At 34.1% G+C, this 24469-nt stretch overlaps 4 protein-coding genes across 4 annotated transcripts; all 4 read left to right on the forward strand.

Moving 5' to 3' along the window:
- Nucleotides 1-3095, forward strand: LOC125862416 (G2/mitotic-specific cyclin-2-like). The gene is made up of 11 exons (XM_049542477.1): nt 1-67; nt 188-290; nt 377-424; nt 526-574; nt 650-802; nt 878-1006; nt 1806-1895; nt 1987-2208; nt 2284-2382; nt 2482-2660; nt 2776-3095. Exons 1-11 carry the CDS (start codon nt 13-15, stop codon nt 2924-2926), a joined length of 1278 nt encoding a protein of 425 aa, XP_049398434.1. The 5' UTR covers nt 1-12; the 3' UTR covers nt 2927-3095.
- Nucleotides 3096-7229: 4134 nt separating this feature from the next.
- On the forward strand, nt 7230-12997 carry LOC125862368 (O-fucosyltransferase 16-like). The gene is made up of 10 exons (XM_049542416.1): nt 7230-7620; nt 7747-7797; nt 7891-7981; nt 8158-8234; nt 9306-9394; nt 9544-9727; nt 10514-10695; nt 11145-11247; nt 11671-12002; nt 12088-12997. Exons 1-10 carry the CDS (start codon nt 7447-7449, stop codon nt 12584-12586), a joined length of 1782 nt encoding a protein of 593 aa, XP_049398373.1. The 5' UTR covers nt 7230-7446; the 3' UTR covers nt 12587-12997.
- Nucleotides 12998-14931: 1934 nt separating this feature from the next.
- Nucleotides 14932-20142, forward strand: LOC125863252 (uncharacterized). Its single transcript, XM_049543431.1, has 11 exons — nt 14932-15318; nt 16942-17033; nt 17162-17355; nt 17798-17837; nt 17978-18059; nt 18190-18267; nt 18362-18487; nt 18870-18991; nt 19270-19309; nt 19456-19530; nt 19614-20142. Exons 1-11 carry the CDS (start codon nt 15029-15031, stop codon nt 19762-19764), a joined length of 1290 nt encoding a protein of 429 aa, XP_049399388.1. The 5' UTR covers nt 14932-15028; the 3' UTR covers nt 19765-20142.
- A 1279-nt stretch (nt 20143-21421) lies between these two features.
- LOC125862815 (E3 ubiquitin-protein ligase UPL5-like) lies at nt 21422-24022 on the forward strand. The gene is made up of 3 exons (XM_049542935.1): nt 21422-23000; nt 23082-23668; nt 23759-24022. Exons 1-3 carry the CDS (start codon nt 21422-21424, stop codon nt 24020-24022), a joined length of 2430 nt encoding a protein of 809 aa, XP_049398892.1.
- Nucleotides 24023-24469: the final 447 nt, after the last annotated feature.

The following is a 24469-nucleotide window of genomic DNA, read 5'->3' on the forward strand; positions in this document are numbered from 1 at the left end:
ATTAGGTTCAAGATGGTTGGATCAGATGAGAATTGCCAAGGTGTTGCAAGGCCTTCAATTCTTCGAGGTATAATTTGAATTTTGAATTGTTAAAATCATGTATAGACTATTGTATCTAAATTGTATTAAGGTCTATTATAAACATGAAATTTATGAGATGGAAAATCTTTCGTTTTTTCGCTACTAGGGGTAATGGGGAATAATAGAAGGGCTCTAAGCACAATAAATGGGAACATAGTTGAAGCTCCACAGTACCCTTGCAAGCTACGCAAGAAAAATGGCGTCACCGAGTAAGAAATGATCAAATTCTTTAATTTATTGAGTCCCAAGATGTCTTATTAATCGCAATTTCAATAATCTTTCCAATTCTTTGTAGCAAGAATGTGGATGGTGATACGAATCCAATTCATCAACCAATCACAAGGTCTGACTCTAATTCTTGGTTGAGATAGTTCTTATTGTTAAATACTTTTATCATCTGGTCTGCTTTTCTTTTAATAGTATGGGGGATTCTTGCTGCCTCAGGAAGTATGCTGCACAAGTGGTTGGCAAGCCTCAACAACCAACATTCGAGGTACATTTTTCAACGAGTACCATCTTGGATTTTACTAGTTATGTTTGGAGGTGTTGATGGTGTTATCTTCCACAGGTAACAAAGCCAGTGGTTGAAACAGCACCTAACAGAAATGAACTAGAAGGTGCCTTCATTATCGATGTAAAAGATTGCAAGGCCACAAGTGACTATGTTGTGCCAATGTCTGTCCAACACACAGAAGCAATGATGGAGGAAATTGATCGGATGGTATAATTGATTTGATCTGTACTTTTATTCGGGATGATCTATGGATCATTTATTTTGTGTGTTTTTTTCATGTAGGATGAAGAGATAGAGATGGGAGAAATAGAAAAGACGTTGATTGTGGACATAGATAGGGCTGATAAAAGGAACATACTAGCTGCTGTGGAGTACATTGATGATATTCATGCTTACTACAAGAAGATTGAGGTGAGAAATTATTCCAACACGACCGCACCTTTTATAGAAGCTCAATAGATTTTTTAAAACTTATCTATTGAGATCGTATTTAAACACTATTTGCGTACATCCTACCTTCCTCAGACCCCACTTGTGGGACTACACTGGATATGTTGTTGTTGTTAAGTTTGTATATAGGTTCTCTACCTGACCACCGTATTTAAGATGATTAATTCTTAGAAGTATGTTTGAGCATTTACATAAACAGGATTAGGCATTAAATATAAAACTGACTGATCTATAGTGAAACAAAAAGCTGATCATTAGACGTTCACTTTGCTTGTTTCATCTGCTCGTGAATACCCTTAAGTCTAGTCTTTGTTCTTTCATTCTTAAATATGGATGCTAACTAGATTCCCCGTATTATATGCGAGTAATAAGATTCTCGAGAGTGAGTTCTTGATCATAATGACCAACTTGTAGTTTTTGTACCAATAGTAGCATAGTTGGTTACTTGTCCTTCCCTTTACGTATTACAATATAGGCAGGTGCTATTCATGTTGCCTTTAGCGGAAAACGAAGTTATAATGCAAAGCCTTGAACGGGGACCTACTTTAGTTAACTTTCTCCTTGAATGAGGACCTACTTTAGTTAACCTTCCAGTAGTAGTTTTTGTGCCAATAGTACATAGTTGCTTATTTTACTTGTTCAAGTTCTCTCTGTTGTTCACTCTGTACACCCCAAGAATGACCGGATGAGATGAAATTTGTACAACTTTCTCAATATCTGTTTGACGGAGTCACTTTTATAAATTTACTTTTCGTTTCAGAGTTCTGCTTGTGCCCCTCCAAACTATATGGAACACCAATTTGATATCAATGATAGGATGAGAGCTATTCTCATTGACTGGCTGATTGAGGTATAAAAACAATGACTCGCAGCCTCTCCGAATTCCATGAAGCAACAACAATGACTTCCGGCCTCACCAATGTTCAATCAAATATGTGTAGGTACATTACAAGTTTGAACTGATGGAGGAGACTTTGTACTTGACCGTTAATCTTATCGATAGATTCTTGGCAGTCCAGCCAGTGGTTAGGAAAAAACTCCAGCTTGTTGGGGTAACAGCTTTGTTTCTCGCCTGCAAGTACGAAGAAGTTTCAGTTCCTGTCGTCCAGGATCTAATTTTGATCTCTGACAAGGCTTGCACCGGGATAGAAGTGCTTGAAATGGTGACTAAAATTTCATTATATTTTGTCAAAGTTCCCCTAGCCTGCCATATGACTTTGATTGAGTACTTTCTGCAGGAGAAGTTGATGATCAATACCTTACAGTTCAAACTATCTGTGCCTACGGCATATGTGTTTATGAAGCGATTTCTTAAAGCTGCTCAGTCCGATAAGAAGGTTACTATAAACTTACTAGTACTAAATTAGCTTAGAGAAATGACAACATTTGTGAATCATGACTAAGTACTGACAATTTTCGGGTGTTTCTTGAATCAGGTGGAGCTTCTGTCTTTCTTCATGACTGAACTATGCCTTGTTGAGTATGAAACACTTAGGTTCCCACCTTCAATGCTAGCAGCTGCAGCGATATTTACTGCTCAATGTACTCTAGGTGTGGCTAAGGAGTGGACTAAAACTTGCGAGAAATATAGCAATTATACTCGAGATCAGCTTTTGTAAGTATCTTATCTATCTATCTGTCTACTTTTCTTCCTTTGCAAAGATGGTTTATTCTTACCGAATGCACGAAGAAAAAACCCCTCTGAGTGTTTTGTTTTCTATATATAACAGGGAGTGCTCAAAACTGATGGTTACTTTCCATCAGAAGGCTGCAACTGGGAGGCTTAATGCTGTACATAGGAAGTATAACATCTCTAAATATGGCTTCGTTGCAAAGTTGTTCCCACCGGCTTCTTTTCTTTTAGAGGCAAGCTTTATTTAGCACATGATGTTACTTGCATCTTCTTGACGAAACGTTATAGTTGGAGTACTGGAGAGCAACTGATCAACATAAGTTGCCTCAGACAAAATGTGTGTTTGCCTTTTTGTTTTGGTTACATGGCTCTATGTACCAAGATCCAAGTACTTTTTACAAATTGTTGCTACTATTTTGTGAATCTAAAATCTGTTTAGATCCTTTTCTATGCTATCCTTTGGTTTACATGATGCTCCTTAGTCAGATATCATCATCATATCATCATATCATATCATATATTACTAAAAGAGAAGAGCTCTAAAGTGTAAAGTTGAATTACCATTTTATCCAAACACTAAATAATAATGTTATAAAAATGTTCAATATTATCATATCATACTATTATTAAATTTATATTACTTAATGTCAGCATACTATTAAATGTAAAAGAATTTTTCACTTTCTGCAACCTCATTTTATAAGACGGAAAGGGAATGTGAAAAGTATTGATAATCGTGGTTCAATACTTCAATTATGGACGTCTTAAATGTAGGATATGCACTAATATTCATTTTTTCTCAATGATCTGTATATAATAAATATTAGAAGAGGTAAATGATTTCATAGACACATATTGAATGATTTCATATTAGTTGGAAAGAACATTTTATCATAGTTTAAGGCTTTTCGTCTTCAACACTAGAACTTTTGATTTTCTTTAGTTACCTAACTTAATTGATAATGAATGATTATCTTATCTAATCCATTAAATTATGCTCAATGATCAACTTTTATAAATGAATTCATAAATCAAGAATATGTACAACTCTCTCCATTAGGAGAAGTAGTAGAGGAAACATACAAATTTAACGAGTAAGTTCATTTTTCAGCTTTATTATTTTCTATGAATGTGTTCGTATTTTTGGCAAATAAATTTTTCTATTACCAAGTGAGAATTACAAAACAAAAAACAGTCTGGACAACCCCCAGAAACCGCATATTTCTAACATTCTATCATACTCTATCCTACCATTGCTTTGTCTACCCAAACCACTATATAGGATACCAATCCAGCCTCTCCATTTTCATGCTCAATTTCGATTTCATCCCCCCTCTAATATGAACTTCTTGTACAATCTTAAGAATTAGAGTGGCACAACTTCTAGTCTTCTTCTAAAAGATCCTATGGTCCCACTCCTGCCAGATATAATAAACACTGGCTGCAAGTGTGGTTCGAAATATTCCAGCTTCTGGTGAATGAAACTACTCTAACCGTTGAAATCGATAATCAAAACAATAAAGTGGAATACTCATTAAGAACATTACTTATGGAAGAGTATCATGTAATATATGAATACATTAAATGTTGCTCAAAATATAATTCATTATACATTTTACCTACCTAGCTAAATTTAGATGTTGAATTTTGTAGTTTCAAATAATATTTAATCATCTATTGTTCAACGAAGAAGTCATTCGAATATAAGTTTACTATTCATCTATTTTAGCTTGTACTTTTTTACTTTATTCTATTGTTCATTACAGTGTATTTTTAATATGATTTATTTTGTATGAACTACTTGTATGGGACACACGTGCAACACAAGTGTCTAGAGACTAGTATTATAAAAAGTAGGAAGCTTTAAAATGCAAAATTGGATTACCATTTTTCCCCTATACTAAATTATAATAGTATAAATCATTTAATTAATCATTAAATAATAAATAATTTAATTAATCATTAAATAATAAATCATGTATCATATTACTAGTGGAAAGACCTTAAATGACAAGTTCCATTACAATGAATCATAATATCATATTTTTACATTTTTTCACCATTTTTATAAATATTTACCGCTTTAATGACTTAATAAAATCTTCACACCATAAATGTTGAAGTAAATTCCACGTAGCAATATCTCTTGAATATAATACTAATTAAATGGGTTTGCATTTAAAAACAATTAGGAGTTTTATTATCTTTTTCAGGTGGACAAACATGCTAATTATTATAGGTAGACAAATATATCTCAAATCTAATATAAAAATTGTGTGGAATGTTCTATAAAAAAACATATTTTAAAGAAATATTGTATTCTTTTACATCATAGAGTAACATGTATGCATGTTTAATATAAAATAACTATTATAAATAGTATCAAAATTACCTTAATTTATATTTCAACTTTGTAAATATTAAATTCATTTTGTATGCAAGTGTAACGAGATTAAAATATAAGATTAATATTCATTATCCTTAGAAACTTGTATTTTTCGATATACTTTAATATCTATTTTTATCATCTAACATATCATTTGAAATTGTATAGAAAATTTTGATACCAACTAATAGCAATATACGTGCAACGTACGTAACCAAAACTAGTAGAGTAAATAGTGCCTATAACCACATGAAAACCACGAAAAGTTGCCAGGAAAAAGGTAGAACATAAATACTATCCGATATAGTGAAGGGTGTTTGATAGTAATATTCCATTCCTTGAAAGCTTGTGAATACTAGAGCTAGTAGATATGCCATGTTTAGCTGGTAATGACATGTTCTTTGAGCTTCAAAATGCCTTCAGAGCTAACATGATGATATCTTGGTCAGATAACCAAGATAATCGATGAATATCACATGTGATCGAGAAAATAATACCTACAATCACATAAAAACCACGAAAGCTAGTTGCTAAGTAATAGGTAGAAAGAGTAGTTACTAAAGTGTAAACTGATTGTTTTTCATTCCCTATAGCAAGTTCACTAGTTTACCTTGTACGAAGAAGATAGTTTCTTTGTCTAAACCTACTAGATAATTCAAATCTCTCTATAATGGCGTCTCTCCTTGGCACCGCATTAGCTCCCTTGTATGTCACTCGGGTAAAAAAAATAAGCTTTCATTCAATTTCCTCGTGAGCACCGTCTCTTTGACATTGGCTCGTAGCTCTAAAGGTACAATATTGATATTCTAGCATAGTATATTCAGTACAATCTAAAGGGCACCGCGGACATCAACAGTTTTACTTAGTATCACGTAGGAATTGATAAAGTTCCGTAGAGTTCATAAATGCATACGTAGTCGGTACAATGAGATCTTGAATTTGTTAGAAAATGACTTCAAAGTAGTGGAGCTAGTAAACTTTCATTAGTTTAATCACAAGTCCAATCTACAAATTGCAATTAAATTTATTAGAAAGTGACTTTAAGTGGGAAACTATAGTTGATGAGCTTTCAATAATTTAATCATAGATCCAATCTACAAATAACAAAACAACGAATTACTAGCTATTACACTTTGACATCCGAAATTTACTAGCTCGATTTATCTGATTCACATCAAATAAGCTCATTATAGGAAAAAAAACGTTTTCTACCAAGAAATTCCTCATTCATACTGCTCGAATACAAGACCTTCTCCGCACACCCCTTGATGTTATATGACATGTTAATACAAAAACATTGCGTGATTCTTTCCATCAATCCTAGCCTTAGTGAACAAGGTTCTGTGTCACCTGTTATTGATGGCATGTGACAACTATCTCATGAAATTAGTCGCGGACACAATGGTCATTAAAAATGTACATCTAATGGTCAGTTAAACCTACTTTTCTAGTCAAACATTTTTTCAACCCCAAATCTTACCTAATCCTCAAGTAACCAACAATTCAAAGATCTAAATCACAAACACACTCCCCTTTTTGCTTTTTTTTTTGTTTCTTCCCTTTTCTTTAATTACTCCTAATATATTAATTTACATAAACTAATATTTCTTCTTTTGTTGTCTTTTGTCATTTTCAATAATTTATTACAACTTGCCTGGTAAATAATTGATCTATCATCCGAAGATCATGGTAAAATGAATAAGATTTCTTCGTTTAGAATACAAATATGAAAAAATTCTTATAATCATCCCTTTACTTAACATTAACAATACGAATTCGAATTAATCATTAATTCAAAATTTAATAATTAATTTCTTACAAATTTGTGTGGTAAATAATTGATTTGTTATCCGAAGATCATGATGATATGAATAAGATTTCTTCATTTAGAAACGTAAATATGATTTTTTTTAATAATGAGCCGTTCACTTTAATGACACATGAATTCAAATTAATCATTCATTCAAAATTCAATCATTTCCAATAATTTATTACTACTTGTATGGTAAATAATTAGTCTGTGTCATCTGAAAATTATGGTGAGATGAATAAGATCTGTTGTCGAGAAGGGAAGATAAATATGAAAAAAAATGTGTAATGAGTCCCTCACTTTAACATTCGAAATCTAATGTGAGAACCGAACACCGAAACGAATCGAACAAAATTTGATCTTTCCAAAAGCTAAAAACAGAAAAAGAGTTTCCTACAATGCAAATCGTTGTCGTTATGGGGCCTAAAACCCCAAAATCGTCTCTCCTTGAAGAAGAAAGAATAACAAATCTGTATTTCCAATAATACCCCTAAACCCTCTCCTCCGCGACACCACCGGAGGAGGAGTCAAAACCAGCAAAAACGCTTCCGACCACCAATCATCGCCGCCGTATGGCTATTCCACGGCGGCGCCACCAGCATCATCACAGCCGTGTGCGGTTTCTGTTCCCGGCAATTTTTGCTGTTTCCGCCATTATCCTCTTCCTATTCCTCTTCCTATCAATCCTCGCGCCGTCTCCTAATGATGATTATCACCTCCGCCACCTCCGTCGTGATGATTCATCGGTACATTATATTAATCAATCACGCTCACGAGAAAATGCTAAAATGTTTAATTTAATTATGATGTGTTAATTGATTTATTAATAATATGAAAAGTATTAATTTAATTACATAATTTGTTATTTGTAGGGAGGAAAAGGCGGTGGTAATGAGATTAAAGTTCCTTCATCTCGTGTTAAGGTTAGGATTTAATCTGAATCTTATTGGTTTTATTTGTGATTTGATTTGGATCTAAGGTTGCTAAATGTGGTGTGGTTGATTGTTGAGTTCTAGATCAGTGCAGGAGTTCATAATCGTGATCTCTGGAGTTCGAAAAATTCGAAGTTTTTCTATGGATGCAGTAATGCCAGCAGTAAATTTGCAAGTGCGTAAACTCGAAAATGAGCTCAATAGCTCAGCTTCTGTTATACTATTTGTATTTGAAAAAAAAGTAATCATTTTGTTTTAGTATGTTTATGTAGCAGCAATGATGGAGTTATTAATCAGGTTGAATTTGATCATTGAAATCTGATTGCGTATTTGTACTGTTTCAAATTGCAGAAGCCAAAACTATCACACATCCGAATCGATACTTGTTGATTGTGACCAGTGGAGGTCTTAACCAACAGAGAACTGGGGTAAGAAAATATTACCAGATTGTTGAGGGACGGGCCCATTATCCACCGAGTTTAGAAGGCTATGATTGGTCCAAAGGGCGAGTCACAGACGGATTTCTCGGTTATAAAAAAAAAATTAAAAAATATTACCAGATTGGTTTTTTAGAATTGAATATGATTTCTGTTTTAATTTGTTGACTAACTAGAAATGAGATTGTGATCGAGAAACTGTTTTTTCCAACACTTAAATAAGGTAGTTGATTCAGTGATTGTCATATTTTATAGGGTAGTTCAAATGACCTTGTCTTTTCTAATTTTAGATAGTTAATGCACAAACAAGCCCAAATAAAGGTATCAGGTTGCTTTTGGTTCACAATTGTTAAAGCTAGTCTATTTATGAGGAATATCATTATAAAAATGTCTTGGGATGTGCTTTTCTAGATACGGCTACATCAGAACATGGATTGAAAAATCGGCACCCTTAATGTCTTAAAAAGACAAATTACTGTGTATTGTAATAAAGAGGTCCAAATGAAGCTGAATGGATGTAGAAAGCTGTTTTAGGCTTGTAGCCAACTCAACTAGTTTGGTATTGAGACATAGTTGTTGGTATTGTTGTAAGCACATGCACACAGTGAAAATTAAGGCATTAGATTTCACAGTGAACAATACCCATTAATTAAGAGGTTCTCTATACCAGCAAGTGGAGAAGCTTTATGCAACTGGTGGGACACAACATCTAATGGTTGTTCAAGTGTTGCAGAATTTTGTGTTCAGTTTGTGGCGTTCTGTCATATCAATGTTGTTGATTTTTGCGAGATATTCTTGATCGGTAAATGAGTGCAACTAAATGGGGACTGAGTTATAGTTGATTGATTGATCATTGATTCATTAGCACCTCAAGATGCACCTAATTTGATTGGACAGAGAAGTAATGATTACAAAATCTCCAGAACAAATTTCATATCTAGTGATAGCCAATATGTCTGCATAATCATGCTCTGGGATTTGATGATTGCACTATAGTTATTTGCACTTTTAAGTTAAATTGGTCTATAGTTAATAGTGTAAGCTTGCCCATCTTTATGGCAGATAACTGATGCTGTTGTTGCTGCTCGCATTTTAAATGCTACTCTTGTTGTTCCAAAGTTGGATAAGACGTCTTTCTGGAAAGATTCTAGGTGAGTGAGTAGTATCAGAAGAATGATTTAGTATTTTCTTGCATATTGGTTTCTCCAACCATCACTGAACTTATTGTATAGGTACATTTAAAATGCTAATAATCCTGCTTGTAACTGTGAAAGTGAAATGATCTCCTTTTCTCTTGCAGTGACTTCTCTGATATATTTGATGTTGATTGGTTTATAAAACATCTAACAACAGATGTTACAATTATAAAAGACCTTCCACTTAGAAGAGGGCAGTTATGGACACCACAGAGAATGCGTGTTCCTAGAAAGTGCAGTGACAGATGTTATATAAATCGTGTATTGCCTGTACTCATGAAAAGACATGTGAGTTTTCAAGACACTTGTATTTCTTAGCAATTTGTGAATGAATGGAAACATATCTGAGAATCACACTTTTATTAATTATTTACTGCACTGCGAGTTACTTTTTTTGGAGTATTTACATTCAATCTCAGGGGTCTGGGCTATGGAACCTATAAGATTCTGTAAATTTTGCATCCTTTTCAGTTGTTGTAACTGAACTTCCTAAACTTACTAGATTAAGGAGTCGAGTTAGATTTTTGTTGATGCTTCGGGAAAGTGATCACTGATTCAAATGGAAGCAAACTGCTATAAGTTTTTGAAGAATCATGAATTAGCTTGGTTATGAGTAGTAAAATCTCATTTATTTTCAACGCTCAAAGGAAGGATTTCTTTTATAAGATAATGATATTCCATCAGAAAACATCTTTAAGTATCCTTGTTCTAACTCTTTCAGGTTGGAGGTTGAGGAGATTATTGTTGTCTCATTGCCTCAAGTTTATCAGTCTTAAATGTTTGAAAATTGGTTTTCAAGAGAACTAGGCCCTGAGGCTTCACTAACTCTAATATGTTAATTTTGGGAACTCTTTTTTTTGAGATTTATTTTTTTGGGAACTCTTAACCCAAAAAAAAAAAACAATTGCCTGGTACAGTAAGTGGAAAACCAGTCCTCTGCTTCAAATAACAGAAAGTATCTAGCTTATTCCTGGTTGCAGGGAACAGGGGATTGTTCCTTTCTGTATGCTGTCTATTAGTATTGTGTATTATTGATATCTCAGACCTGTATTAGCAGTCTACTTCTTGTGACAGGCTGTACAGATCAGCAAGTTTGACTATCGACTTGCAAATAAGCTGGATACAGATTTGCAAAAGCTTAGATGCAGAGTCAATTATCATGCCCTGAAGTTTGCGGACCCTATACTCAAAATGGGTGAGAAATTGGTCCAGCGAATGAGAATGAGTAGCAAGCATTATATTGCCCTTCACCTAAGGTTAGTCATAAGATCTGACTTGATTTTATGATTTCTATTTCTTATTTTATTTCTTTGTCTTTTCCTTTTGTCTTCCATTTCCTTATGACTGCTGCTAGTTATGTCCTTCAAGTGCAGAACCAAATGTCATGTGCTGGATATTTTTCGTAGTGTGTTTATTGCACGTTTCCCTTCAGTAAGCTGAAGAGTTTGTCTACTACAATCACTGTTCACGGATGCTTCTATTCTGAAATGAAATGTTATGTTTCATTTGTAACATATGATGATTTTGTAGGACTTTGGTCCTTGAACAAATTGCATATGAGATGACTGGTTCAGAATTCATGATAATCTACTAGATGTATTCTTTTTTTTAGATGACATGTTCACTTTGGATGGGGAGAAATGCTTTGCTGCAGTTTTGGGAATTCTAGAGAAGAATAAGTTTGCTTATAGTGTATTGTTTACAGGTTTGAACCTGATATGCTTGCATTCTCTGGATGCTATTATGGTGGAGGGGATAAGGAGAGGACAGAACTGGGAAAGATACGGCGGAGGTGGAAAACTTTACATGTGAGATCCCGAAAATTTCAGATTTTGGTCATTTCCTAATGTATCATCAGGACAATGTAGTTTAAAGATTTGACCGTTTGCTCCACTTAAGCATTTTTTCTCTATTTATATCTCTCACTTCTGTTCAGATTTTCAATTTTTTACAATACAATGTAAAAGATCTATCGAAAAAGAGAAGTAGTGTGACACTGGATAATCTGGGAAATAAACTGGATTTCTGTCATCCTTGTGAGGCCCAGGTCTCTCTCTCAGCAGTATTAGGAGAAAGAAGTGTGTGTGTGTGTGAGAGAGAGAGAGAGAGAAAAGATTGTTTTTATGAGATATTTTTAGGTTAATGGAGGCAATTTCCCTGTCTTCCACACCATATGATAGAATAGTCCAAGGACTGAAGTGTGTGTAAACTCTTTTTTAATACATGTGCAGAACAGCAACCCAGAAAAGGCGAGGAGGCAAGGAAGATGCCCTCTTACTCCTGAAGAAGTTGGCTTGATGCTAAGAGCACTTGGATATGGAGAAGACGTTCATATTTACGTAGCATCTGGTGAAGTGTATGGAGGTGAAGAGACATTGGCTCCATTAAAGGCCCTCTTTCCAAACTTTTACTCAAAGGACACTATTGCCAGCAAGGAAGAGTTAGAACCATTTTCTACATATTCTTCTAGAATGGCTGCTCTTGACTTCATTGTTTGTGATGAAAGTGATGTATTTGTCACTAATAACAACGGAAACATGGCAAAAATTTTAGCAGGACGAAGGTATACTGCTTCCCTTTCCGGCCTTTCGAATTGTTCTGCAAATTTTATTTAGATTCTGGCTAATATATCTTTTCTTTTGATGTAGGAGATATTTCGGTCATAAACCTACCATTCGCCCAAATGCTAAGAAACTGAATCGTGTGTTCCTAAATAGAAATAACATGACAACGGAGGAATTTTCTTCTAGAGTTCATACGTTTCAAAGAGGATTCATGGGGGATCCCAAGGAGGTGAGGCCAGGGAGGGGTGAGTTTCACGAAAATCCATCAACATGCATCTGTGAGGATGCCGAGGCTGAAAAGAAAATGGATTGGGATCATCGAAAAAGTGGTAAAGACAATGTAGCTAAGAAGAAAGACGGTGATGATAGGAAGAAAGATATTGAGGCAGTTTTTCATGATGAAAATGTAGACTATGAGCCAGAAATGACTGATCCTGAGGATGAAGAAGAAGATGAAGATAACCCTCTGGGCGAAGTTTCACTTGGTAGCTCCAAATCTGAAGCTTTGTCCAATGGAACAAGTACCGATTATGACTCTTCCATGTCTGAGGATACTGAGTTGGACGAGTTGCTTTCAGATTGAGAAAGGATCAAAGATTACCTTTCGAGAGGTTTTGCCTGTATATAAACCAGCCTTCCTTAAAAGAGTTCTTCGGGCATTAACCTATTTTCAACGTGTTCAATTGTGAATGCCCGTGGCTGAAGCCTTGACCACACAGTAACGCGGATCCACTTCTCCTTGAGATATTCAGTTAAGAGTTATCGGGCACGAGCTTGAACTCATAGTAGCTTGGAGGCCTATGATCCACAATGCTTGAACTCGTGAAGTGTAGCCGCTTAGATGGAGCTCCCCGAGGGAAATTTTTTACTGGTATAGTGTTCAAACATTGTTGTATACATAGACGAGAATGTTAATTGCTAATTTACTTGCTAACTTTGTTGGGTAAACATTTGTTGAGAGTTTAAATATAACCTGCTTTAGTTGTTGTTTGAATGTTTCTGGATTTGTATTTTTGTAGATACTTACGTTTGACGATGACATGAGTTGAACTCGGAGTAGTGATGATTTATGTAGCAGATTTAACTTGTTGAGGATTGAGGCATAGTTATCGGTGTTGTAGATACATGAGTTTGAACCAAATTGTGTTTAGTCTTAGAGAGCTTAGCATCAAGAAAAGGTTCAAACATCAAAATATGACATACTTGGTAAAAAGTTATATTAGATATTTACGCCAAATAAATAAATATAAGATACTATTATTTTTTATAAATATATTTATCATTTAATCATTGTTAAGTGTTATTATTCTTATTTTAATTGTTAAAATTACATTATTTTGTCCAAAATAAACAGCACATGTGAGTTTTCTACCTAATGTACTTGTAGGCATAGGCGGAGCTAGGGATTTGGAAGGGGTTCATCCGGACCCTTTATAGAAAATTTAAAATATATATCGAATTTCTTTTAACTTCTTCCTATATTTATTTATTACAATAGTTTAAATCTTTTCTTGTTCTTCGATTTTGGTTATTGCTTGTATTTTTGTGCTTCTACCATTATATTATTTCGTTGTTACTACTATTTTTTCTTCTATATGTTGTGTAATACTCTCCATTTTCGTATTTATTTCATAGTTGTTACTGCTCTCATATTTGTATCCCTTTTTTTTTCAAACAGTCTGACATGCTTTATTTAAGATGAGGGTCTAAACAATTTTTTTAATTTCTACAAGGTAGTAGTAAGATTTACTTTCGCTCTATTCTTCCCAAACCCCTATAAAATTACATTGAATATATTATTGTTATATCTATATTTTAAATTTTTATAGTAAAAATTTTGACTCCACTACCCGTTATTTGTGGGGTAAGGCTATGGTTGATTGTGACTTGTGAGTAAGTTTAGTATAGGCCAATTGTTAGATTTCCCCAACCACATGATTTTGTGCCCCCTACTTGTGTGGGGTTTGAAATTTTGTTCACCCCTTAACTCAGCCTAATATTTTGTAAACAAAGCCTTTTTTTTCTCTTCTTGTTGAGCTTATCCAAATAGACACGACATATATAATTCTTCTTCCGTCTCAATTTTTGTGACATTTTTTATTTTTCGAGAGTCAAACAGTTTAAGTTTGAAGGGAAAATGTGCGCGTGAAATCTTCAAATTTTTTGAAATGAAATTTATATATTTGTAAACTACGTAAAAAGTACTATAAGTCACAATAATTGCCAATTCAAAATAATTAAAAGTTATACGATAAAAAATAGACATATTTGTATCTCGAAATCTGAAAAGTACCACATAAATTGAGACATAGGGAGTACTATATTTGATTATCCACTTCTTGTACTTAAAAACAACATTTTACTCTTTGTCCTATTCTCTTATGTTACAAAAATCATGTGGTCTTGCTTTCACCATGAAAAATGTGTGTCCCAGAGTCATGTGGGAGAGTTAGGAGTTTCTAACGTCAACATGTACCTTATGCCATATCACCACATCACTTTTTGTTGATGTGTCATGTCACATGTGTATATTGACCACTAATAAAGTAGCAAAGGATCGATTGGTTGCTGATTAGAGTTACGTAGTTATTAATAACAAAAAAAATTAGAAACGTAGAAATTAATTGTGTAGATAGTAATCATATAAGTATTTAGTTATCTATGTATTAGTTATAATATGTAAATACAAATCTTTTCTAACTAGCAACCAAACGATCCATATGTTTTGGAAATATTTTATCCAAAACGGGCTATGCTGAGTCACCATAAATGACTACCTGGCAAATCTTGTGTGGCAAAATGATTTACAAAGCCCATTGAACCACTCTTATAAATTCCTTAAATTAAAAATATTTCATTTTACATAATTTTACAAATCATATAATTTTTTTATTTTTGCTGATTTTTTGAGTCCTCAGTGCAGTGTAATTCTTACTCGATTTTCCACTTCCCATTTTCAATTAAACTTCAAACTCTTCAATCCCATAAAACTCAATTTTCAGTGGCATTTTCGTAAATAATTGCAATGGCGGCGGCAGCGACGGCGGCGACGGGTTCTAATGGGTTAACGGGTCCATTGGGAGGTAAGCTCAAAAGGGTCGATGTAGGAATTGGATTTGTGGAGTTACAGAGGAAGAGAAGAAGGGTTTTTGGTGTGAAGTGTTGTTGTTCGGGTTGTGTGGTACCAATTAGAGGGATTAATGGGTGTGTTGAGAAATGCGAGAACTGTAGATTTGATAGTAAGAAGAGTAGTCATAGTTATCGGGTTAAAGTGCAGGCTTCTTCTTCTTCTACTATGCCGTTTGCATCTCCAAAGTGAGCTTTTTCTCCCTTCAAAGTTTCCTCTTTTGCTTTTGCTTTTAGTATTTATATGATAAGGGTAACTTAGTAAGTGAATTCATGTAAAAAATTGTTGATCTTTCATTATGAGATAATTCGTGATGATTACTCGACTAATATTAATGATAATAGTTCAACTAATAGTTATTATCTCAGAAAGTCACTTTCTTTGTTGAAGAAAATTTAAATCAAGAAGAAAGGTGACTTTCTTATATATTAGTTGACTGACCAACTGAGAAAATAATTTAATTTATGTCAAGTCACCTCATTATAGGAGTAGATGACAATCCATGTTGAAGGAGGTAGCTTTACCATGTATATACTCTATATGTTAGAGGAACTTTGTCATAGAAAATGAATACACGATAACGAGCAACAAAGCAATTACTCCATCTGGTTTAATTTGTTTGTATGGTTTTGACTTGGCATGGAGTTTAGAAAATTAAAGAAGACTTTTGAATTGAACTAAGGATTGTACCAAAATGTTGTTTAATCTTGTGGACATAAACATGTTAGGTGGAAAGTTGAACTTAAAGAGTTGAAAATAATAAGGAAAGATGCATTCTTTCTTAAACGGACGTAAAAAGAACGTAAGGCAAACAAATTAAAATGGAGGGAGAACTACCTAAGGTGCGCCTAGCCTTGGCATAAAATCTGTAGACTCGTATGTGCTTTGGATACTTACAAAATCTCATTGTCGTCCGAAGTTGAAGAAGGGTGTTATTTATTTAAATACAAGAAGAGAACGTAAGTTGAGCAAAGGTGTTATCTTTAGTTAAAGGTCTTTCTTTTCTTTCTTTGCTTTCCAAATGCACCACATTGTAGCTTTACAAACATTTATTTAATGATTTAGCATTTGATTCATGTTCTCTTAGCTTCTAGTTGTCTTTGACTGTCTTATGCGTGAATATTTTCAGAACTTATGTAGCATGTCATTCCTTGAATTCTCCATTTTGTGATGGACAAGAGATGATTCATATCCTCTGCTAAAGCTCCTTGTAATACGTTTTGCTAAAACCTCAATAGCAGGTGATTTGGGGGGTTTTCCATTTATATTTTATAACTTTGCCATGTCTTCAACCCCATTGTGAACTTCCTAATTGATTCACTGTGAACGATACATCTGTTATCAAAATCGACATTGATAATCTGTGAAATTTTCGCACGATTCATCTTTTGTACACTATATTCATCTTACCGGTGCACTTTTCTATCTGTGATCACCAAATAAACAAAAAGTAGAAGTATCCTAACACCTCACACTTCTTTTGGATTGTAAAACAAAATAAAATGCTTGTTTGTTGCCTATAAAGGAATATATTTGTGTTGCTTGGTATCACTATTGGGTTTGAACTATTGAAATGGTCGCACTTAGCAACGTCTGAGAATGGTAAAGGTCCATAACCTGTCTTGAAGGCCAATCACCAACCTATTTATTGTATGCTTGGTAGCCTTGATATGAAATCTTAAAAGAGTCTTTGAGTTTCTGGGATACTAGAAGATGTTCACCTCAACTTTTCTCTTTCCCTCCTTTGCTATGATTGGTTGGAAAGGGATGTTTGTTTGTTTGTTTGCTTGTAATAGTTTTTTATCTTGTAGATCCCGATTTGCTTCAAAGCAAGAACAGTTCTTCCCACGCTGCACTCCAAGAAATTCAGGCCCTCAATCTCATGACTCTCCACCAAAACGAGGTACTATAATGGTTCCAGCCTCCTTGGCGATCAGAAAACTTTTCCTTCACTCTAGATTTAATCAATATCCTCTAATATTTTAAGGGCCTTAGTGGTACTTGATGATAAATTTTCTGCTTTCTTTTTAGACACTGGTATTGCTAACGAGAAAGAATGGGGTATCGATATGCTAAACGAGAATGTCAATGAATCTGGGACTAACGAAGATGGTAGTACTTGGTATCGAAAGAGCGGAGAAAACAGTGGTGAAAATGGATACCGATGCCGATGGACCAAAATGGGTGGGAAGAGCCATGATGGTGCTTCAGAATGGAAAGAAATGGTACACATGTTATTAAGGTTGTATTGCTATGGATGTCAAAAGATTGTATGTAAGAAACATAGTCAACCAGCATGCTATGTTTAGAACACTCATGCATATTATTGAGCTTCCTCTCAAGCTAAAGTTTGCGCTGGTTTTCACTTTCTAAGGAACTAACATGTAGTTGAAAAAAGTTAGTGGCTCGCATCTAGGAATATTCATTGTGGATATTCCAATTAGTCCTAGTTACAAGTTTGTAAGTCTGATTGATCTATCTTTTGCTTATAAATTCTGTGCATACTATATAAGCCTGAGTTATTAAATATGCAACTAGATAAGCATACACTGGGAGGTTCTTGATCATTGCTGATCTCAATATTAATTTGTTGGCATTTCTTTATAACCTTATCAAGTATCATCCCAGGTGGATGCATTTAATTGGATTTCTTGATCTCCTTGACAGTGGTGGGAAAAAAGTGACTGGACTGGTTACAAAGAATTAGGTAATACTAATTTTTGTCTTACAGTTATATGTTGTAACCATGTTACTCATTGATCGGAGTATTGCTTTTAGTCAAGCAATGTTACTTGTACTTCTGGGATTCATAATTTATTCACATTTTTGTTTGTTTAATGATTGTAGGCGTAGAAAAATCCGGGAGAAATGCTGAAGGAGATTCATGGTTGGAAACGTGGCAGGAAGTTCTTCATCAAGATGAGTGGAGGTTGTATCCAACTTTTTTTGATATTATATGCTGCTGAATCCTCCTGCTTACTTTGGTGTTTTAATATCACTGTATTTAATGCTTTGACAAAACCATTACACATATATAACACTGCATTTTCTTACTGCAGCAATTTAGCTAGGATAGAGAGGAGTGCACAAAAACAAGCAAAATCGGGTACAGAAAATGCTGGGTGGTATGAGAATTGGTAAGACTTGTGAAATGGAAGATTCATAATCATGTTGTCATGAACAATGAAATAAACTGCAAATATGGTGTTAAATCGCATTATTTTGATGCAGGTCAGAAAAGTATGATGCAAAGGGTTGGACAGAGAAAGGAGCCCACAAGTACGGTAGACTGAATGAACAGTCGTGGTGGGAAAAATGGGGAGAGGAATATGATGGAAGAGGATCTGTCCTTAAATGGTATGTTTTTTTTCCGATATCCAAAATAAAAAGGTACCTTATTTAACTTGTTTTCTTAAAGACGAAAAGGAGTTGCTTCAAGTTGTCAGATATGCTGGACTTGTTGGAAATTTTTAATATGGAAGTTGGAATATTAAACCTTTTGTACTTGTTGCAGTGCCTCCTTGTTACTGATTTTCTACAAAAACCTTTACTTCATAAAAAGAAATATTTGAATGAGAAAGCTAAGATATATGCCTTCACTAATAGTAAAATTGAGGTTGATAATTTGCATTATAAGATGATAGAGTGCTTAACTGCTTATGTATGACCTATTTGTGGTTAACAAAACGATTCACCTCCACTTTTGTTGCTTATAGAATTATATTACTCTCTTCCTCAGGACGGATAAGTGGGCAGAAAGTGAATTGGGAACAAAATGGGGAGATAAATGGGAGGAGAAATTTTTCGCTGGCATTGGTTCACGGCAAGGGGAGACTTGGCATGCATCACTCAGCAGCGAAAGTAGGTCCTATCTTGTTTTTCCCATTGTTGTCAACAGTTGCATAATATATTTTATGCATACTAACCTTTTATGAAATGTCTTACACATTTTAATTCCTATAATAAGTGATTATTCAAGCTAGAACGGAATCCATCAAACATATATCACTTGCTATGTTCGTAAGATCTGAGTTTATAATTTTAAAAGTAATACATTCAAGTTTAGGGGCAAGTTAACTGTTCTTTTCTTGAACATTGATGTGATATTAATCCCGATTTTTTTCGTTGTAATTATCCAGGGTGGTCAAGGACATGGAGAGAGGAGCACTTTGGAAATGGGTAATTTTATGACTATACATTTGATGTTTCATCGCGTTCTATGATATCTTGCAAGTTGCATATTGATTCCTCGATACATTTTCCTCTTTGAAACCCAAATGATAATATAAAAAATACTCAAGGTATGCCCCTTTGTTCTCAATCAGCAAGGTACACAAATATGGCAAAAGCACAACTGGTGAAAGCTGGGACATGGTTGTGGATGAAAAAACGTACTACGAGTAAGTGAGAGTCATCTATATTTGCATGTTTTCCTTTATGTTCTGGTATACATCGAAGTAAAACGTCTTACTTGTGATTTAAGGGCTGAGCCTCACTACGGGTGGGCAGACGTGGTAGGTGATTCAAGTCAGTTATTCTCTATACAACCTCGAGAACAACCTCCTGGTGTGTATCCAAACATTGATTTTGGGTCATCTGTGCCTCCAGACGATGAATCCCCTCCAACTAGATGATTTCTTCCCAGCAATACTGGAGAGAGATAGTAGGTATGTTGGTATAGTCGTGACATATGTGCAATTTGGCATGAACACCATCGTAAGTCTCCTCCAACTTCTTCACAGTGACAACGCGTCATCTCATTCATCAAGATTGATTCTCAAGATAGCTAGCTAGTTTACATTTTTTTTCGAAATTTAGTTGTAGTCTTTAGCTAGTTGCTACTGTTAGTTTATTTCATTCTTTCAGCATTGTGGTATTTGCATTGTTTTTTTGTATGTTTGACATGTTCTAGAGGTCCTTTTGGATCTCTCAAGTCAAAATTTTGACACTTCTTCGTTCAACGCTCTCAGTGGCTTTACCATTCTCAAAGAATCTTGCATTATCGATTTCAATAATTCTCGAATTATGATTTGAATAGTAAAACCTATATTCTTTAAATTTCTTTGGATAATGAATTAATCACTTACTATTCGAATTTTACGTTTAAGATTGTCTTTCTTATAATATCCTTTGCTTTATTAAATAAAATATACCTATCTTAAATTCATTCACAAACATATTATTTGATGCTTTCTTCCTCTTATACTTATTGATTTAGCTTTAAATATTTAATTACCAACTACTTCAACTTATAAGGTTGATCAAATTAACTATTCAGATTTTCGAAAAAAAAGGTGGATCTAAGATATAACCTAAATTTAACCTACTAACTTTTATCATTGAAACCGTTTAACTTTTAAAACTATAGGTCCAACTATAGATACACTTCGAGACATCTATATTTAAGTATCTTTTTAAAGAATATATAACACTAATATATACGATTCAGGAAGAAAAACTTAGATTTACGTGAACTCCATCTAGATACACCCCTGATCAAATAACTCTTTTAAGTGTAGAGAAACAAGTGTGAGATGAAATACATGAAGAACGAACCATGCATAATCATTCTTAATGAATTTGAATAACTAATCATCATTACAATATATCATAGTTTTTCTTTGAGTAGATGGTATATTATTATTATTATTCCTTTTAATCTTCAATAGACAATTAAAAGTTCTCAATCAAATATATTTTTTAACATACAAATATATACGTTTGACGACAAATTTTTTTTTTTAAAAAAATAACTTGCTCATTATGTTCACTATTTATGAAGTAATTGATTCACTTTAGACAATAAGCTCTAACAATTATGACAGTCAATTATTCATTTATTTTCATGTAATATGTACTTATCTCATTATATCAAATACAAATAATAAAATTTAATGATGTATACTATTCATAAATACATTAATTTGACCACTTCGATGACAAATTACATCACTTTATGCATTTGTATTCTTTTTCAACTAACTAGTTTAATCACTTTAATGACTAATAAATGTTTCTCATTAAGATAAACTCATCATTAAATTTAATTACCCCAAAAACAACTTACAAAAAGAAAAAATTAGACTATTAATTTTAGGAGAAAATCTAATAAATAACATTTTGACTATTTTGAGAAAAATCTAAGAAATAAGACTTTATTCACAATTTGTTATCTATAGATTTATTATCTTTTGACCAATTTCTCATTTTTTTCCTATAAAGAGATTGCTTAAGTTTTAAACTAAACCACACCACCATTTTCATTACACCTTTTCACTTCACTTTTCCAATATGATTGACAGTGATAACAACCACGGTATCACCAGAAAACGAAAGAGAACTGATCAAACTCCGATTCAGTTCTTCGTTCGTTCTTTATCCAAAACAGAAACCTTAGTTATTCGAGGTTATTCTAATGACTCCATAGAAGTAACTAAAAATAAAATCAGAATGATCACTGGTATGCCCGAAGATCACCAGCAACTAATCTATAACGGAAGACAACTCTCCTGTCAATCGGAGACATTGGCATTTTACAACATTCAGAATGATACAACTATTCATTTGGTTGGTAAAATGCCAAGCACGTATCATCTGCAGACATGGAAAATCACAAATGAGATAATTTTAAAAATCTCCACGATTATGGAAAGTGATTATGTCTGCAGTGCTTCGGATTTGAAGGCTATGGGAATGTTAGTGAGACAGTTTACTGATAAAGCATATAACCATATACATTTATTCATTTCCTCGTCTGCTCCTGCAGACTTGGTAATGATGTACATGTCTCCAGATAATGCTAAGAAAGATGTTGCTGATGAATCCATTCGTAGATTCATCAATTCATTGATGAGTACTGATTTGTATATAAAGAGATACAGTGAATGTGCTCGATTGATATTAGTGTTCTGTAAGTTACTGAGAAGAGTTGTTGGGCTTGAGGATCCCTTGTATAGCTTTTGTCGGAGTAGTATAAGGGAAATAGTAGAGGCCGTTGGGATTGCAAGGTGCAAGAAGAATGTTGCTAATGAATTGTTAGCATTGAATGATGTTTTTATGTTTGTTCGTGAGGTTGTAGTTGCTGATTTATCGCGTGACTTAGAATTGAGTATGGGATCAACTGAGTTTGCGGGGTTATCACTGATGAGCATTGTGCGTGATTTTACTGAGTACATGTACTTGGTGAGGGCATTGATGCAACAACCTTTTGACTGTCCAAGCGATGAAGCAGTGTATGACAGAGAGTACATTGAGAGCTTGCATCACATTTTATCTGACTTACATATCGTTTTATATGATTTGCTAGATAAAATAGAGCGGTGCTTAAGGAAATTGGAAGATCAGCTGAGATTGATCGATGAAGATGGCAGGCTTATCGTATCGTGGCTGTCTCAGTATCTTGTTATACTGAAAGAGTTAAACAACATTTCTAAGTTGTTTAACAACTCGGAGGTCTTTTGGCAGAAGTTGAGTAAACAAAAATTTTCACTGTGCTTTCTAATCGAGATGTTTGCAAAGAATTTTGAAGGTTATCGGTGGATCATTGAGCACAAGGAGGTAACCAATTTCAAAGTACGGAGACATTTCACAATGAGGATGCTTGAAGAAGCTAGATCCGGAAACAAGGAGGAGTCATATGAGATGCTCATCGATAGGTCCGACTTGTTGGAGGCATCTTTTGAGTATATTGTAGATCAGGATCCTGCATTGCTGCGAGGCGATCTGTTAATGCAATTCAAACATGAAGAAGCTATTGGGTCCGGAGTGTTGAGAGAGTGGTTCTTCTTGGTATGTCGAGAGTTGTTCAATCCTCACAAAGCTCTCTTTGTTGCTTGTCCAAATGATCGAAGAAGGTTTTTTCCAAATTCAGGTAAGCTTTTATCGCCTTTATGCACAAATTTGCATCAAACTAGAATTAACTTTAGTCATTAATATATATTTTTGGTCGCAGCATCTAAGGTGGATCCATTACACCTCGAGTATTTCACCTTCTGTGGTAGAATGATTGCATTGGCATTAATGCATAAAATACAAATCGGAGTTGTATTTGACCGTGTATTTTTCTTGCAATTGGCTGGAGAGGATATTTCATTGGAGGATATTCGGGATGCAGATCCCACCTTATACAGTAGCTGCAAGCAGATACTCGAGATGGATCCTGAGACGGTGGATCAAGATATACTTAGCTTGACCTTCGCTTATGATGTTGAAGAATTGGGGTCCAGAACAACAGTTGAGCTTCAGCCCAATGGGAAAGATGTTGTTGTGAACAGTAAGAATAGAAAGGAGTTTGTTAATCTCCTTATTCAACATCGTTTTGTCACATCAATTGCTTCACAGATAGCTCATTTTTCTCAAGGGTTTTCAGATATAACTACCTCAAATATCAAAACTTCCTTGTTTCGGAGTTTATATCTTGAAGATCTTGACAAAATGCTTGATGGGAGTGGAACTGCTATTTCTGTTGAAGATTGGAAAGCACATACAGATTACAATGGATACGAAGAAAATGATCAGCAAATATCCTGGTTCTGGAAGGTAGTCATATATCATCACATTATTTACAACTTCACACTTTAACCCGCTCTTTCTAACACATATTTATTTATTTTCTTTCCTTGCGTGCAGATAGTGAAGTGTATGTCTGCTGAGCAAAGAAAAGTACTTCTTTTCTTCTGGACTTCTATAAGGTATCTACCTCTAGAGGGTTTTCGTGGTTTAGATTCTAGACTTTGCATCTCTAGAACCTCAGGGTCTTGTGAACAGTTGCCTTCTGCACAAACATGTCTCTACCTGTTGCGTGTTCCTCCTTATTTTAACAGGGTTATGATGCAAAATCAACTCGAAATGATTACCCAAGAACATATTGGTTGCAGCTTTGGTAACCTGTGATTGAACTTGCACACTTAGTTTATACTGTTGTACTCAAGTGTAGAATATGCTTACCTGTATAAAACTCTGACTTTTTTAATATAGAAGCAATGAATGTCATTCAATTTTAATTTCACCAAGCTTCAATATGTTTAACTTTTTTTCGTAACACAACTTTCTATGTAATAAATGATTGATAACTGCATTTCCTTGTAATCATTCAAAAGTCAAATTAAACATGAGAAATCATGGGGGGGAAAATTAATTTCTAGAGTTTCACTTTTAATGATAGAAAAATTTAATCATATGAATATTACTTCAATTATACTATGGTCAAAGCTTTCATAAAGTTACATAATTGAAAATAGCCTAAAATCGCAATTGTTAGCAATCTGCAACATTTACATTACGTTGTTTGATTTAAATTAAGATATTTTCTTATTACCATATAGTATATATATATATATA

The sequence above is a fragment of the Solanum stenotomum genome, chromosome 4 (assembly GCF_019186545.1).
Source record: "Solanum stenotomum isolate F172 chromosome 4, ASM1918654v1, whole genome shotgun sequence".
Taxonomy (NCBI): Eukaryota; Viridiplantae; Streptophyta; class Magnoliopsida; order Solanales; family Solanaceae; genus Solanum; species Solanum stenotomum.